Raw genomic sequence first — 16,059 nt, 5'->3', positions numbered from 1 at the left:
CATCCTTCTAGTTGCTGTATGTGGGACGCGGCCTCAGCATGGCCGGAGAAGCGGTGCGTCCGTGCACGCCCGGGATCCGAACCCGGGCCGCCAGCAGCGGAGCCCGCGCACTTAACCGCTAAGCCACGGGGCCGGCCCCGAAACTTGTATTTCTAACAGGAGAAGTTGATGTTCCTGGTCTGGTAACCACACTTTGACAACCACCAGCCAAAGACCTCACAACAAACACATTCTGATATATCTACCTCTTTCTTTCTGACCCTATCACATCCAAAATAGTACCATCTAACAGCTGCCAAATTTAGTGGCTCTATGAGGGACTAAAAATTCAGCAACTCTACTAGGAATAAATATTACAGCAATGGTCCTTTGCCTTCAAGGAGCTAACAGAAAACAACCAGCTCAGCTTCTGCCTCAATTCTTTCTGAAAACTCATAAGAGACAAGTATAAAAAGTAATCAGAAAAGCACACAGAGAAGAAAGAGTACTGAACTGGGAAGACACTAAACTGGAGAAGTTGAAAGAAAAAAAGAGTTAGTTGCCTCTTGTTTTAATTTTAAAAGGGTTACATGTGCCAGAAAGGAAATTAAGAAAACAATCCTATTTACAATAGCATCAAAAAGAATGAAATACTTAGGAATAAACTTAACCAAAGAGGTAAAAGACTTGTATACTGAAAACTATCAACTATTGCTGAAAGAAATTAAAGAAGATACAAATAAATGGAAAGACATCCCATGTTCATGGACTGAAAGACTTAATATTGTTTAAAAAACTTAATATTGTTAAATCCAAAGCAATCTACAGATTCAGTGCAATCCCTATCAAAATCCCAATGACGTTTTTTGCAGAAAGAGAAAAAAATCCTAAAATTCATATGGAATCTCAAAGGACCTTGAATAACTAAAACAATCTTGAGGAAGAAGAAAAAAGCTGGAGGCCTGACATTTTCTGATTTCAAAACATACTACAATGCTACAGGAATCAAAACAGTATGGTACTGGCATACAGACAGACCTATAGACCAATGGAACAGAACAGAGAGCCCAGATATAAACCCTTGTGTATGTGGTCAAATGACCTTTGACAGGGTGTAAGACTACACCATAGGGAAAAGATAGTCTCTCCAACCAACAGCACTGAGAAAACTGGCTATCCACAAGCAAGAGAATGAAGATGAGCCCTTATCTTACACCATATATAAAAATTAACTTAAAATGGATTAAAGACCTAAACATAAGACCTGAAACTATAAAACTCCTAGAAGAAAACAGAGGGGAAAAGGTTTATGATATTGGAATGGGCAATGATTTCTTAGGTATGACACCAAAAGCACAGGCAACAAAAGCAAAAATAGATAAATGGGACTGCATCAAACTTAAAAAACTTATGTACAGCAAAGGAAACAATCAACAGAGTAAAAAGGCAATCTACAGAACGGGAAAAAGTATTTGAAAACTATTTATCAGATAAGGAGTTAATATTCAGAATATAGGAAGAACTCCTACAATTTAATACCAAAAAAACAAATGACCCAATTTAAAAATGGGCAAAGGACTTAAATAGACATTTATTCAAAGAAGATATACAAATGGCCAACAAACACATGAAAAGATGTTCAACGTCACTTATCATCAGGGACATGCTAATCAAACCACAATGAGATATCACCTCATGCCCTAGGATGGCCACCGTCAAAACACCAGAATATAACAATGTCGGTAAGGATGTGAAGAAATTGGAACCCTTGTGCACTGTTGGTGGGACTGTAAAATGGTGCAACTGCTATGAAAAACACTTTAAATGTTTCTCAAAAAATTTAAAATAGAACTACCATATGATGCAGCCATCTCAGTTCTGAGTATATATCCAAAAGAACTGAAAACAGGATCGCAAAGAGATATTTGCACACCCATGTTCACTGCAGAATTATACACAGTAGCCAAGATGTGGAAGCAACCTAAATGTCCGCTGACAGATGAATGGATAAAGAAAATGTGGTATATACACAAAATGGAATATTATTGAGCCTTTAAAAAGAAGGAAATCCTGTCATATGCTACAGCATGGATGAACCTTGAGGACATTATGCTAAATGAAATGAGCCAATCAGAAAAAGACAAATACTGCATGATTCCACTTATATGAGGTATCTAAAGCAATCAAACTCATAGAAAAAGAAAACAGAATGGTGGCTGCCAGGGGTGGTGGGGAGGGAGAAACGGAGAATTGAGTATAGCGTTTAACTCAAGCAAGAAGAAAAAGTTCCTGAGATCTGTTGTATAACTATGTGCATACACTTAACAATACTGGACATTTAAAAATTGTTAAGAGGATAAATTTATGTTATGTGTTTTTTATCACAATAAGAAAAAAGATTAAAAAAAGAGGGAGGGGGAGTACATTTGCCATCAGAACAAAGAAAGGAAAGGATAAAAGCCACCTTGCTGAGGTGAAATAATCCAAGGAGACAGCAGGGAGATAGAGGAAATCTGAGAACCGTATGTGAACACGTGTAGAGGAGGAAAAAAGTAAAAGAGGCAAAACGATTCACACTCATACCCTCTGATGCAGCAAAGGGAAAGTGCACATTTTAAGAAGCTGCAATTCTCTATGACAAGTCCTACTTTCAGCCTTTGATTCCTTTATTATCACTATTTTCTACTCCAGCTCTAACTTGATTCTAATTTTCTGGCAGGTGACACCCAAATCAAGTGCCATTTTCACTGGAACTCACCCCTCTGTCCAAGGCGCTCTGCTCACAGGGAGAGGTGCAGACATTCTTCTCCAAGATTTTACCTAGTCCATCATCAAAGGAAGGTTGCTTTCATACTGCATAACCTGACATAGATATCTGCTCACTCAAGTGTGCCCCATCCAGCAAATAAGCCTGGCACCCCCACTTTCCCTCTTTGGAAAACGGAGGAGGAGTTTATTAATTGTTGCTATGAAAAAGTCAGGCAGCTTCTCAGGCGAGGGGGCTGTCAGCATGTCAGCCTACAGCCAGCAGGGGAGCCCCTTGTGGGTGAATTCCGCAGGATGGGTGGAGTAGAGGAGAGGGTACTGCAATGTCCAGTGCCTCCCCCTGGTGGAGGCGAGTGGTAGGGCACTTAGGAAATACGTACTTGCCTACACATAGCCACCAACACATTTCGCATGAGCTAACACAACGGTAAGCAACACAAAATTGGAAGTAAGTAGGAAACATAAATGGGTGAAGTCAGCCCAGTACAAACTAAAGCATGAACAAAGTCCACGCCTTGACTAAAGGGGCAAAAACTACTCATCTGCTGATTGTTATGTGGGAAAGCAGGCCAGAACTTCTCATTTTTTTCAATAGAATGCAGAAATCTGAATTTATGTGGAAAAAAATGAAATCTTAAGAAACACTGTAAGGGCCAAACAAACATACCTGAAGGTTATTTTGCAATCTCTGGGTTAATGTAACAGGCCCACCCATTTAAGCCAAATTTGCTCATGTGAACACACTGTCAGGAGTCATCTTAAGAAGGAGAAGTAAGATGTACTGGATGCTCCCCCTCCCCATAAATATATAAGAAATCCAAGAGGAGGAGGAGAAGCTACCCGCATAGCTCTAAAGGGCTGGGACCGACTACAATAAGCAAAATATATTATGCAAACAAAACCCAATACACCTGGTGTTATTGTCAGCAAAACCTCCAACGCACCCTTCAGAGCACTGCTCTGAACAGAGAGAGCACAGGAGGGGATCTGAAGGGGGAAGAATGAGTACATGGGAAATTGCTCCAGTGTATCTGCAGCACACATATAGGTCCCCTTGTAGTCCCTGTAGCACTCCAACACTCGGAGCTGACAGAAGCGATTACATCTTTTCAAGTTCTCAGTGTGTACACAAAGCACACAGCCATTCAGCCCCAGAGGAGAGATGATGGGGGATAATTTAGATCAGCCTAACAGGTGCTAATTTGACCTGCAGTGGGGGAAGGGCTGTCTGTCAAGCATACTGCCTGGAGGCTCACACTGTCGCCAACACCCGGGCAAGCCTCCTCACTACAAACAATTCCCAAGACAGATACAGAGTGAGGCTGGAAAACCTTGCTTCAGGGCAGGCAGCAGAGGAAACAAGAAACTATGCACTTATACCAGCTCTTAACTGTCAAAGAATCTTACAGGAGCCAATACACAGGAGATTTAGTCCCAAGTACAGAGAGAGAGAACAAGTGCAGGAGCCCCCACCTACCTCTTCCCGGCCCTCATTATCATAACACCTTCTATTACCACAGCACCTGACTCTTCCAAACCAAGTTCACATTTTAAAGCAAGGATTGGCAAACCACGGCCTGTTGGCCAAATCTGGCCTGCTGCCTGTTTTTGTACAGCCCAGGAGCTAAGAATGGTTTTTATATTTTTAAATAGCTGAAAAACATCAAAACAAGACTATTTCATGACATGTGAAAATTATGTGCAAATCTCATTGTGTCCATAAAAGTTTTATTGGAACACAGCCATCCTCGGTCACTTACATACTGTCTACAGCTGCTTTCGTACTACAACAGCAAAGTTCAGTTGTTGCAACAGAGACTGTACAGCCTACAAAGCCTAAAATATTTATTGTCTTGCCCTTCACAGAAAAAGTTTGCCAATCCCTGATATAGAGAATATAGCCAGGGATCACAGTCAGAATTTAAAGAGGCTCAAGAGTGACCTAGTTGGACAGGTGAGCAATGAGGTGAAAAAAGATTAACAGCAATGGTATCTCTCTTCTACCCTATCCTCACCCTCATATTGCCAAAGAGAGAGAGAAATGGGTTTTCTAGCTATCCCTGAAGACAAATAACTCAAAAATCTAAATGTTACTGCCTTATGATGGGGCAAGAGATGCCTGGATTTTCCCAATCATTTAACAAGACCCCGAAGACTATGTGGCCCAAAGCTAGTAAGCGATTGTCAAAGATGGAACCAAGGTTATGTCCCCCTCATACAAGGCTGTTGGGAGAAGAAACGTACACGAACACCTCCAGGTGGCAGATATTTAAAATTAATAAAACAGAACTCCTTCTCAACCTTGAGGAGCAGGTTCCTGAAAAACCCAGTGGTAGCAGAATTTACTACTGAGAAATTAAGACCTTATGGGAGAAAAAGAAAACAGTATTAGGCATCCCAATCTAAAAAATTATGAACATCTATGAAATTATGTTCACTAAAATAAATTAGGAAACAGAAAATATCATTTTACACATCTTAAATTAGCAATAATGAACACTACACAATTAATTTTCATTTATCATGAACAATGTTCATACTTTTCGGCCCCAGCAACTGTACTTCTAAAAATTCATCCTCCACTAGAAACACCTGCACAAGTACACAAGATGCTGCAGCACTGTTTCTGAAAGCAAAAAAAGAAGCAATCCAGATTCCATCAACAGGGGACTGGTTAAATTAACTATGGTGCGTCCAATTGTTGGAATACTATGCCACTGTTAAAAAGAAGGCAGCAGATCTATATATATCAACATGGAAAAATGTCCATGATATATTAAGCAAAATATGTAAATGGTGGAACAGCAGATTTAGTATGATTCCATTTTTACAAATAAAGAAAAAATGTGTTTTCATTTGCATAGAAAAAAATTCTGGAGTTAACACACAAATTGTTAACAGCGGTTAGCGCTGCAGAGGACATTCACTTTCTGCATCACACATTTCTATGCTTGAATTTTTATAAATGAATTCGTATTAGTTTTGTAAGCGGAAAAAATGGGCACCTCAAAATTTCCATTTATGATCCCTTTGCTACCTATAAATTTTTCCGGCTCTCCCTCCCTCACAGTTTCAATAATATGCCATCATGGTTTGTGGGGTGGGGGATGTTACTGGCAGGGCTTTGTTGCAGATCATATGCCTGCTAAGAGGCTTTATGTCTTTATTTCTTCAGCAATTTCTTCATCCAAACATTTAAGGCATTTCTAATTCTGACACAATCTTGACTCTCACCTTCTGGTTTTCACCACAGTCTCAAGACACAAGTTAATCTAAAAGTGTGTGGTGATGGCCTAACTTTAATTTACCCTATTTAGCAAAGCCTCTTCAGTCTATTCTCTGTCTGCAGCCACAGCGATCCTTTTAAAATATAAGATCATGCTACTCCACTACTGATGGCTTCCCAAATCACTCAGAGTAAGAGGTAAAATCCCTTAAATGGCTTAGAAGGCCCTGCATAAGCTGGTCCCCATTACCTCTCTCACTTCATCTTCTATCACTTCATCCTTTGCTGTGCTCCAGCCAGGCGGCTCAGGGATTTTGCATGTGCCCTTCTCTTTGTCTAGAGTGCCCTTGCCCCCAATGTCTACAGAGTTTACTCCCTTACTTCCTTGAGGTCTCTGCTCCAATGTCACCTTATCAGCTTCCTCTGATGACACCCTATTTAACACTGCAAACTTCCACCACAGCAACCCCTACAATTTTTTTTTTTTTACTTTTTTTCCCCCAAGAACTTATCAACACCTGGCAAACTAGCTATTTTATTGATTTGTTTATTGTCTTTCTCCCATTAGAATGAGAGACTTATTGCTGGTGCTTAAATAGCATCTGGTATACAGTAGGTGCTTAGTAAATATCTGTTGAATGAATGAATGAATGAATTGCTCCATCAGAGTAATTATTTCACCAGCCCAATTCCCAGGGTTATAAGTGCCATTCTCACGCGTGGGCAGCGCTTGTACGTATTCCTCAGCTCCCTCCTCTAAGGCCTGGGTTTACCTTCCCCCAGCTTCCCTTACCTCTCTTAAAACTAAGCTGCTTAATTCCACCATCAGCTTTGTCTCCTTTTTGATTTCTCAATACCTGGTTCTTTCTTTTCTTAGAAGGAACAAGTCATGATTTGCCCATACCACAAACTAAATTCTCTTGGTTGAGGATTCTTCCCCATTCTTTGTCCTCAAATGCCGAACTTCTGAGAACTCAAAATTTAGGAAGGGTTTATCGTAACCTGAATACCAAAGACAATAATTCTACCAATTTTTTAGGAGCATAATTAGAGGTAAAGCAAAACTCTCTCTTAATATAAGGAATCTGCTCCAGCCCCCAAAAAAGAACCTAAAATCATCTCAAAACTAAAAAAGATTCATTCTAATAATGCTCAGACCCCAAAACGAAAAAAGGTGAGAGCAACCACTTCCTCAAGCCCAAAACATCCTACTTCTAAGCAAATTCAGTGAAAGCCTTCCACAGAAACTAAAAGAAACATAAAGCACCAACGGGAAGCAGAACCTTCAAATTTAATTTGGCTCATTCACATCTAATTTGGACTTTATCAAGACCAAGTATTGTATCATTGAGACTGCGAAGAGTCTTTAAAGAGAAAAAAACAAAAGCAGCACTGACTGGCAGAGATATTAATATTACTGATATGCCAAGCCAAAGACCAACAAAACGATCTCAAGAGTAAGCTGCATATGACGCCAGCGCACTCAAGGACTGTGCAGGTCCTGAGTCGTCAGCGGGAGACAATATGAAGGACAGCTGGTCAGGCGCATAAGACTTACCACAGGCTGCAGGACAACCAACACCCAAGTTAGAAACATGGCACAACAGTGAGATATTAAAGGAACAACTTGTAGGTTGCCAGAGCTCAAGTCATGGAAGGTGTCGTCCACATACAACTCTAGGTAATGCTACTTCGTTTGTTCAACAAGTACTTATTGAGCCAATGACTCTCTAGAAGACTAAAGGTGTAATATAATAATGGATCTTTTTTTTTTTTTTTTACAAAGAAAGCCAAAAAGGATATACACTGCATACTGAATCACAGAGGATGTAATTTCAATTCCATTTGTTCAACTAACATTTATTGAGCACCTACTATGTGCCAGGCAGTGTTCTAGGTAGAGTAGGGATATAGACACAATCACTGCCTTCAGGGAGCTCACTGACAGAAGGGAAACAAATTCTTTTCTGCCATGGGTGCAATATTACAAGAAAGTATCTATATCTAGTACACAAGCAGCAAAGAAGAGAAAGCGATTATTTGGGGCAGTCAGGGAAGGCTTCCCAAAGGAAAAGGTGATAGCTGTGTTAGGTTTTGAATAATAAATTGAATACACTCCCCATCCAAAGCAAACAGGAGCAATTTTAGATACCTAAACCCTTTAGGCCCAGTTAGGTCAGTAGCACAGAAAAACTACTAAAGATGGACCCCTCTCTATATTATAAGCAAGCTGGGAAGACCGGTACTTTCCTAATTTCCAGGTTGCCTTCTCCCACTTATGGACCCATGACTAGTCCTGTAGACATATCCATTTATTTCCCTTCATCAATGATGTTTCTGCTGAGAGCTCCCTAGAGAATCCCCATGTGACCAGAGCTGAGGCATCAAACAAGTTGGCCCACGAAGCCTCAAGAGGCTTCAGATTGCTCCAAACTCCAAAGCAATTACTTCAAAAAGTCCAGAAAAACTTAGAAATCTAATGAGGGCTTCCAATTCTAACCTTCGATGTTCTGAGCCAAATTTTATGCTATCACCATCAATGTTTTCCCCAATCTTCATCTTTCATAAGGGAAAAGTACAGATCAAAAGACATCAGTTCTGGGCCGGCCCCGTGGCTTAGCGGTTAAGTGTGCGCTCCGCTGCTGGCGGCCAGGGTTCGGATCCCGGGAGCGCACCGACGCACCGCTTCTCCACCATGCTGAGGCCGTGTCCCACATACAGCAACTAGAAGGATGTGCAGCTATGACATACAACTATCTACTGGGGCTTTGGGGGAAAAAATAAATTATTAAAAAAAAAAAGACATCAGTTCTCAGAACACACTCAATCTGACTAGATACTTCAGGAACAAGGCCTTGTTACCTATCTGGAGAAGGAATGTAGAAACAATTTAGTTGGGGAAGATTTAGCCCAATTTTGATCTCCCCATTATTGAGATTTTAACAATCTTTAACTGGGATCACTTTAAAAGGACTAATCAATGCAGTTCTACAGGCAAGCGACTAAAACAGTGTTTCTCAACATGAAAACACGATGTAATCTATGCAGAAATAGAAGTATAATGACGTACACCTGAAATTTATACAATGTTATAAACCAATGTTACTGCAATAAAAATAAAATAAAATGAAAATAAAACAGTGTTTCTCCTGTATTGCTAGCAACATTGTGTTGATTACATTTCTACCCAGAAACAATAATTACAAATGATCTATCAGACCTTCAGTTTCTCACAGAGAGCTGATTGAACAGCTGCCTTAGGCAATGATCTACAGGAGCAACAGAGGTTTTGATGGAGAAAACTGACGTGTGAAAACACTTATTTCAAATGGGGAGGAAAGAGTGCCCTCTTTAAGACCGAGGGACTCGAATCCCACCTTTGCTACAAGTACCTCTTAAAAAGTCACTTCTCTCTGCATCTAAGTTTTCTCAACTCTTAAAAAAAAGAGGCTGGACTAAATAAACTCTAGGTTTTTCTCTAGTTTTAAGATGCAATTTAAATAATTTTCTCTTTTTCCTAATACCAGCTTTTCAAGGCCACGGGGACTGCTGCTGCAAGGAGCAACAATACCCTGATCTTCTCCTGCTAGATCTTGGGCTAGCAGACCCCAAAAGAAGTTTCTCGTGGTAAAGCTAAAGGCCTGCCATCGATGTTATAAGTTGTAAGCTGGAGTCAGGCTACACAGACAGCTCAGGCTTCAGTGCCTACAGGCAAAAGGAGACAAACTGTGAACTGGTCATTACCGCTCGACAACACAGAGCTGTACTGAAATACACACCTCTGCTTAACATTCTCACTACTATCTGCACACACTAAAATTATATCAGCAGCACCAAGGATCAAAACATGCCTCCTTAGTCTATCTCCCATACAAGACCAAAGAATAACCCCCCTCCCTTCCAGCAGACGTACACATACACTAAGGACACTCTGTCTTCCCTGCCATCCTAGCCTAGTGGCAGCAACAGCCCAACAGTGACACCTGCTGGGGAAATCCAAGCAAGGGCCAGCTCATCAGCTAGAGAACATTGGCCCCTTTAGAAGGCAGCAGAAGATGCTGATTAGCACCTGTTTGTATTCGTGATTTACACCAGAATACAGCCACCCAATTTACAAGGAAGTGGTAGACCATCAATAAAGAGTGTGCACTTACAATATTTTACAATATACCTCATTTCTGAGTATGCTGTCAGCCCTCCTGGTACACCTCAACCTAGCTCATCTAAAAATGACTCCAAAAATAATGTAACTACTGTATTAATACACTATTTTACAGTGAGAACCATGCATTTGTATATTTTAAAAGAAAAAAACATATACAAAACTGTTTAGAGCAAGATGACAATGGACTTCATTTTCTACAACATACATTTCTAAAATCTTGAATTTTTTTTATTTAAACCACAAACACATGCTACTTTTTGTCTACAAAAGTTTTTGGTAGATCCTTAATAGTTTCTGGGTTTTAAATGGCCTACTTTATCAAAAAGGGATTATTAATATTTTAGTCACATGTGGCTATTTACATTTAATTAAAATCTAAATTTTGTGAGTATGTGAGAAGATTAGCCCTGAGCTAACATCTGTTGTCAATCCTCCTCTTTTTCCTGAGGAAGACTGGCCCTGAGCTAACATCTATGCCCATCTTCCTCTATTTTATACGTGAGACGCCTGCCACAGCATGGCTTGACGAGCAGTGCGTAGGTTTGCGCCTGGGATCTGGGCCTACAAACCCCAGGCCACCGAAGCAGAATGTGCGAACTTAACCACTATGCCACCGGGCTGGACCCATAAAATCTAAAAATTTAAATGTAGCTCCTCAGATCACACTAGCTGCATTTCAATGCTCAACAGCCACCTGTGGCTAGTGGCTACCATATTGGATAGCACAGATATAGAACATTTCCATCACTGTAGAAAGTTTTATTGGACAGCATTGCTCTAGAGAAACACACTGGAGTATTTTCAGGAGAAATTATACGATGTCTGGGTGGGAGGAGTGGATAGGGGATATAGACATAGATGAAAGAAGGCTGGCCAAGTGTTGATAATTTTTGAAGTCAGGTGATAGGTATATGGGAGTTCATTTATTATACTTCTCATTTTTATATGTTTGAAGATTTCCATTAATAAAACGTTAAAAGAAAAGAAAAATAAATAAAAATTGATTCACCTAAAAATGAGGTTATCACATTAAGGAATACACCAAGGAAGGCAGCTTGGAAAAATCTTCAGTCACACAGACCAGAGTTCAAATCCCCACTCAGCGACCTACTACAGGACCTTTAACAAGAAACTCGACTTCTCTGACCCTCACTTTCCTCAGCTCTAAGATGGGAAATTTAATACCTGCTTTGTACAGAGCCACTGTGGAAATTAGAAATAACTGATGCAAAGCAAGAACAGAGTCCCTAACACACAGGCAGGCCCTTGTAATTGGTATCTCTAACATCAACAAACAGTAGAGTTTACTTTAAACCACTCAGGTATTTCTCAGGACAACACATGAAGAGGTACTGCTAGAATAGGATGGACAACAGCTGACCAGAAGCCCACTGGTACCATGGAAAAGGGCACTGGTAGGCTTTTTAGAGCAGTAATTGAAGACAGTCCTTCTATGGCTACCTTTAATAAACTTCTTGAATGCCTACCATATGTCAGGCATTGTGCTTGCTGCCTTCTCACCTGTCTTGACAAAGAGGAAGAACAGAGTCCCAGGTTCCTGATGTGGGCTATTATGCAAGGCAAAATATTCCAAAGCCAGGAATTTAGGAGATGTTAATCCAGAATTGATCTCAATCGTATGGGCACAGTAACAACCTCTATTACTTTGTCTATCTTTCACATCCAACCAAGTCTCCCTGTGTTCCCCTTAGCAACTGACCTTAGTAACTGCCGACTGTCTTACATACACCATGCCTTTTCCTCCCTTAGTATGTGCTGTTCCCCTAAAATAAAAAGGTCTTTCCCTCTCTAAATCCTACCCATCGTTTAAGACCTGATTTCGTAAAGCCTTCTTTGATGATACTTCCTTTTCTCCGAAATTACACTACATTTAATCTCAGTACCATACAACGAAGCATCTGGGTCATGTACATTTTTTATGTAATTGCATGTGACGAAGACTTGCCTCTACAATAACACTGTATATTCCCAGTGGGCAAAGACCAGGTATTACACTTCTTTTGTATTCCCCACAGTGCCTAGCACAGTGCTGGAAAAATTGTAACCGTTCAACAAATACTTATTAACTGGGTAACTCTCTAAAGCATTCTCCCAAAATAACAAGTACATTATGTGCACAATCTATATTCCCCACCCTTGTTAGAAGCTTATGTCAGAAAAATTTCAGTTGCTTCACCAAAGGATGTAATGCAGAGCAATACGCCGTTTGGATCCAACAGGCATATTCTGGGAGTTGGTGATTACGCTACATTTGACCTTTACAGAATTACAGAAAGAAGTCCCTAATCAATCAAGATAGATGCACACATAGCCATACACAGAACATGTGGTGGCCGATCAACTACACCCACTCAGTTTCTTCCACAAAAGAGTTGTCCGGGATGCCAATCCAAGTATGGACAGGCCTTCCTTCTACGAATTATTCTTCTTCCAAACCCTGAGGTGAATGTCCATCTGGAAGATCTACTCAAAGAATCCTAACTAAGCAAATACCCGGCTGTCCAAAAAATACGTATCTCTAAGAAAATATGGACTTTCCTTGACATATATATGTATTTTCCCCTTTGTCAAGCTGCAATGTTCCAAAAAATAAGGTTTAACAGGTAAACACGTTGTCCAAAGCAACACAATTGAAGAAGAGCCAATACACTAATCTTACCGAAGCAGGACTCTCTCTTACTACTTATTCCTAGGCACTCTGGGACATTTTCCTGTTTCACCATAACTAGTTCTGCAGATACAATCCTTCAAGAAGGTCAAAAAGCAGAACAGAGGAAGTCAATGGTTCCACATCCTCATGCCTCTCTAACCTAATCTACACTCTCCTTTAAGGCTAAAAGTCACATGAGCTTAGCCAGAAAAGGAGCTAGCAGAGCCAACTGACTCATACTGCTAGGCCCTATCCTCTCTCTGCCACCAGAGCCAGATTTTCCAAGAAGATGCAATAGAAGCTAGGGAGATCAGAACCAGATGCGTGGGTCTCAAACACTCCAGATCCAGCCACAGCATCTACATGACTGAAGGAAGAGACATAAGGAGAAAAGTAAAGGATGCAGAAGACAGGAAAGCCCTGCTCACCTCCTAAGTGAATCTTCCTCAGAGCTTTCCTCAGGCATATCCTGGTGTAAGGCCTCCTGTGATACAGTTCCAGATCTGCTGGACTGGGTGTAAATTCTTTCCCAGTGGCCTGTCTCCTGGTTGAAGGCCACCCCCACAGTCCTCTCCTCCTGCGGACTAGCAGAGCTGCTCAACTCCAGCCTGCTGGAGCTGGGCGTTTGGCCCTCAGTCCGCTCGAGAGGGGGCAACTGGCTGCCACTTGACGACATGCCCTCAAAGGTACTGGGGACCTGCCAGGAGGAGCTGGCCTCGCCAGAGGAGTAGTTAGGTGTGGTTCTTTCCCAGCGCAGCGTATCGTTGTTGAAGGTCAGGAGATTGTGGCAAGCACGGCAGCGATTCAGGTGGCCACGGGACAGGTTGGAGTTGTTCTCACTGCTGTGTGGGGTAGGCTGGTGGGAAGGGCCTGGCCTCTCAGATTCAATGTTATTGTTGAGCATTTCCTGGGCCTGTTGGCTCTGGGGGGCTTCCCCACTCAGGCTCTGGTCCAGCTCCTGAAGCCGGTCATACTCCAAAAAGAAGCGTCTCAGGTCACATTGAAGCTCATGGCGAATGCTGCCTGAGTTGTTTTGGCTGGAACCATTCCCTCCATCTGACTCAGCTGCCAACCCTGAAGCTGGAAACCCCCTCCCTTCTGTGGCTGAAGTGTACACAGATGCTTGAGAGCCACCTTCCTGCTGTCTCAGCACAGACAGCAAACTCACCGAAGAGGCACTGGTCCTGGGCGGGGGCATGGATTCCGCCTCAGAGCGGGAGTTCAGACTGAGCACTGTCCGGGTCCACTCAGATCCTGTCAGCCCGGGAGCTATTTCTCGATGATACCTAGAAGGGTGGCTAGACAAAGGGCCTCCCAAAGAGCGACGGGTGGGACCCAGACTGAGGTTGCGGAGCGTGTTGCCGGCAGTGCTGCTCTGGACTGTACTGAAGGCAGACGGCCGGTTCAGGAGGCCCTGGTCCTGCTGCGTTGACGAGGCCTGCTCCGGGGGATGGAAGGGCTCGGTCTGTACAAAAGAAAAGGAAGGAGTAGTAGCCCTGGCAGAAGCAGGGGGAACACTGTCCTGGTGTGGCAAGAGGGAAGGAACTCGAGTGCCAGAGCAGCGGCTGCAAAGGCACAGGATCCCAAGGTGTTGGCAGCACTCAGCTGTGGGGTAACTGACCCGCTGTCGGAGCCGGATGTAAGCGGAAGTCCTGGGGCGCTCCGTGGAGGGCTGAGGGGGAGGCGGTGGGGGTGAGGGGGTAGCAGAATCTTGCACTGTGCTTTGCTCTCCCACCTGGATGCCAGAGGAGCGGGAGGACAGCATGTGCAGGAAATTGTGGAGGAGAGGCGTCCGGCGAACAGGCTGTGATTGCAGGAGGGCACGCTGACGGTAGTGGGATAATTCTGTTCCATCTATGGGGATCTCTGGTTCATCATCACCCTGCAACGTGGACCAAGGTGGGGTGGGGGTAGAGCAAGGCAGTTAGGTAGAACCTCCAGGTAAATCAAGAAAAACTACTGATAATTATCCAAGGAAAACCACCTTCATAGATAGGCAACAACTCTACCCCTGAAGCACTGAGAATCAACTGACTTCAGATTCAGAATGATCATGATATTCACTTCCAATTAGCAACATTTCCAAATGAGTACAGCTGGCAAACCATTTCTCTTAGAAAAGGCATCTCCACGACATGGAAGCAGTGAGGGGAAGCAAAACGTCAACCAGCCAGAGGCACATGAATGACAAGCTATCCAGCACCGCCTGGTTACTTCTAATGAGGCGATCATTCGGGGGTTTCGAAATTGATGCCCCTGTCAAGATTATGGCTGTAACTCTGAACACACAGTCTGAAGCTAGTTTTGAATCTTGACTGGAAAGAAACACTTGGGCACTGAAAATGAAAGTCCAATATAATCAGAATTAGAGCACTAGTTCAGAAAACAACCCACAGTTTAGATGGAGTTGGAACTGCTGACTAACTTACCTGCTGATTAGAGGGGTTAACAATTGCTGTGAGTAAGTAGTGTCCAAGAGGATCAAATCTCACTAGACTGAAAACATAGAAGAAAAAAGAGACAGACACACACAGAGAGAGATTATGTTAACCGAGAAGAGGAAACATGTTTAAATTTATAACAATCATTACTGATAACCGTGGGGTTATCAATGTATCTACTGCATGCTAGAGACTTTCAAAACTTTCAAACAGATTAAAATAGTAAGGCTCAATACTTCTTGTTACCACCTCACACTTGCCAGAATAAGGCAATATTTATCACAAAAATAATTTGAAGAAACATCTAGGTTTCCATCCCAGGAAACATCTACATCAGGCACACATTTGCTCAGATCTAAGAGCTCATCATAACAGTAAAGCACAGAACACTCCCATCCTCTGCCACAGGTTCAGTGCTGCCCTCACAATGCAGCTACACTGGCAAGGAGCATGAATTCTGGTGACAACAAACAATCTTAGCATCAAGTGACATAGCTGAGACTAGAAAATTAGCCTGTATCCAATTGCAACACCAAGAGGACAAAGAAAAACAACACATCAACTTTAATTCAGGCAATGTGTGTTTCACCTTGAGGGCTAAATATCAATTAGCAGATTTCATACACACTTACATCTCCATCTTTCCCCTTAATAAACACAGACGTTCAGGGATGAGCAATTACCCACCAAGCTACCCACCTTCAGGTTTCCCCAAAAAAGGGTTCTATCTCAAACCCAGATAGCTTTGAACCCAAAAAAGATTCTAACGACCCTGGTCTACAGAGACCAGAAGGGGAGGCCAATAAGTTAA

At 42.2% G+C, this 16,059-nt stretch overlaps 1 protein-coding gene across 12 annotated transcripts in view; it reads right to left on the bottom strand.

Moving 5' to 3' along the window:
* AMBRA1 (autophagy and beclin 1 regulator 1) overlaps positions 1 to 16,059 on the bottom strand; it is a 168,570-nt gene that overhangs the window by 121,491 nt on the left and 31,020 nt on the right. For 8 of the 12 annotated variants that reach the window (XM_058527045.1, XM_058527033.1, XM_058527040.1 and 5 more), the window contains exons 6-7: positions 15,237 to 15,303; positions 13,236 to 14,689 (exon numbers count right to left, since the gene is read on the bottom strand). In XM_058527045.1, the coding sequence (XP_058383028.1) occupies positions 13,236 to 14,689; positions 15,237 to 15,303 (1,521 nt within the window). The remainder of the gene's footprint in view (positions 1 to 13,235; positions 14,690 to 15,236; positions 15,304 to 16,059) is intronic. The other 4 variants (XM_058527042.1, XM_058527043.1, XM_058527044.1 and 1 more) reach the window with 2 other exon arrangements.

Source organism: Diceros bicornis, chromosome 31 (assembly GCF_020826845.1).
Source record: "Diceros bicornis minor isolate mBicDic1 chromosome 31, mDicBic1.mat.cur, whole genome shotgun sequence".
Taxonomy (NCBI): Eukaryota; Metazoa; Chordata; class Mammalia; order Perissodactyla; family Rhinocerotidae; genus Diceros; species Diceros bicornis.
Note: the sequence above shows the minus strand (reverse complement) of the source record. Positions and strands in the feature narration are given on the sequence as shown.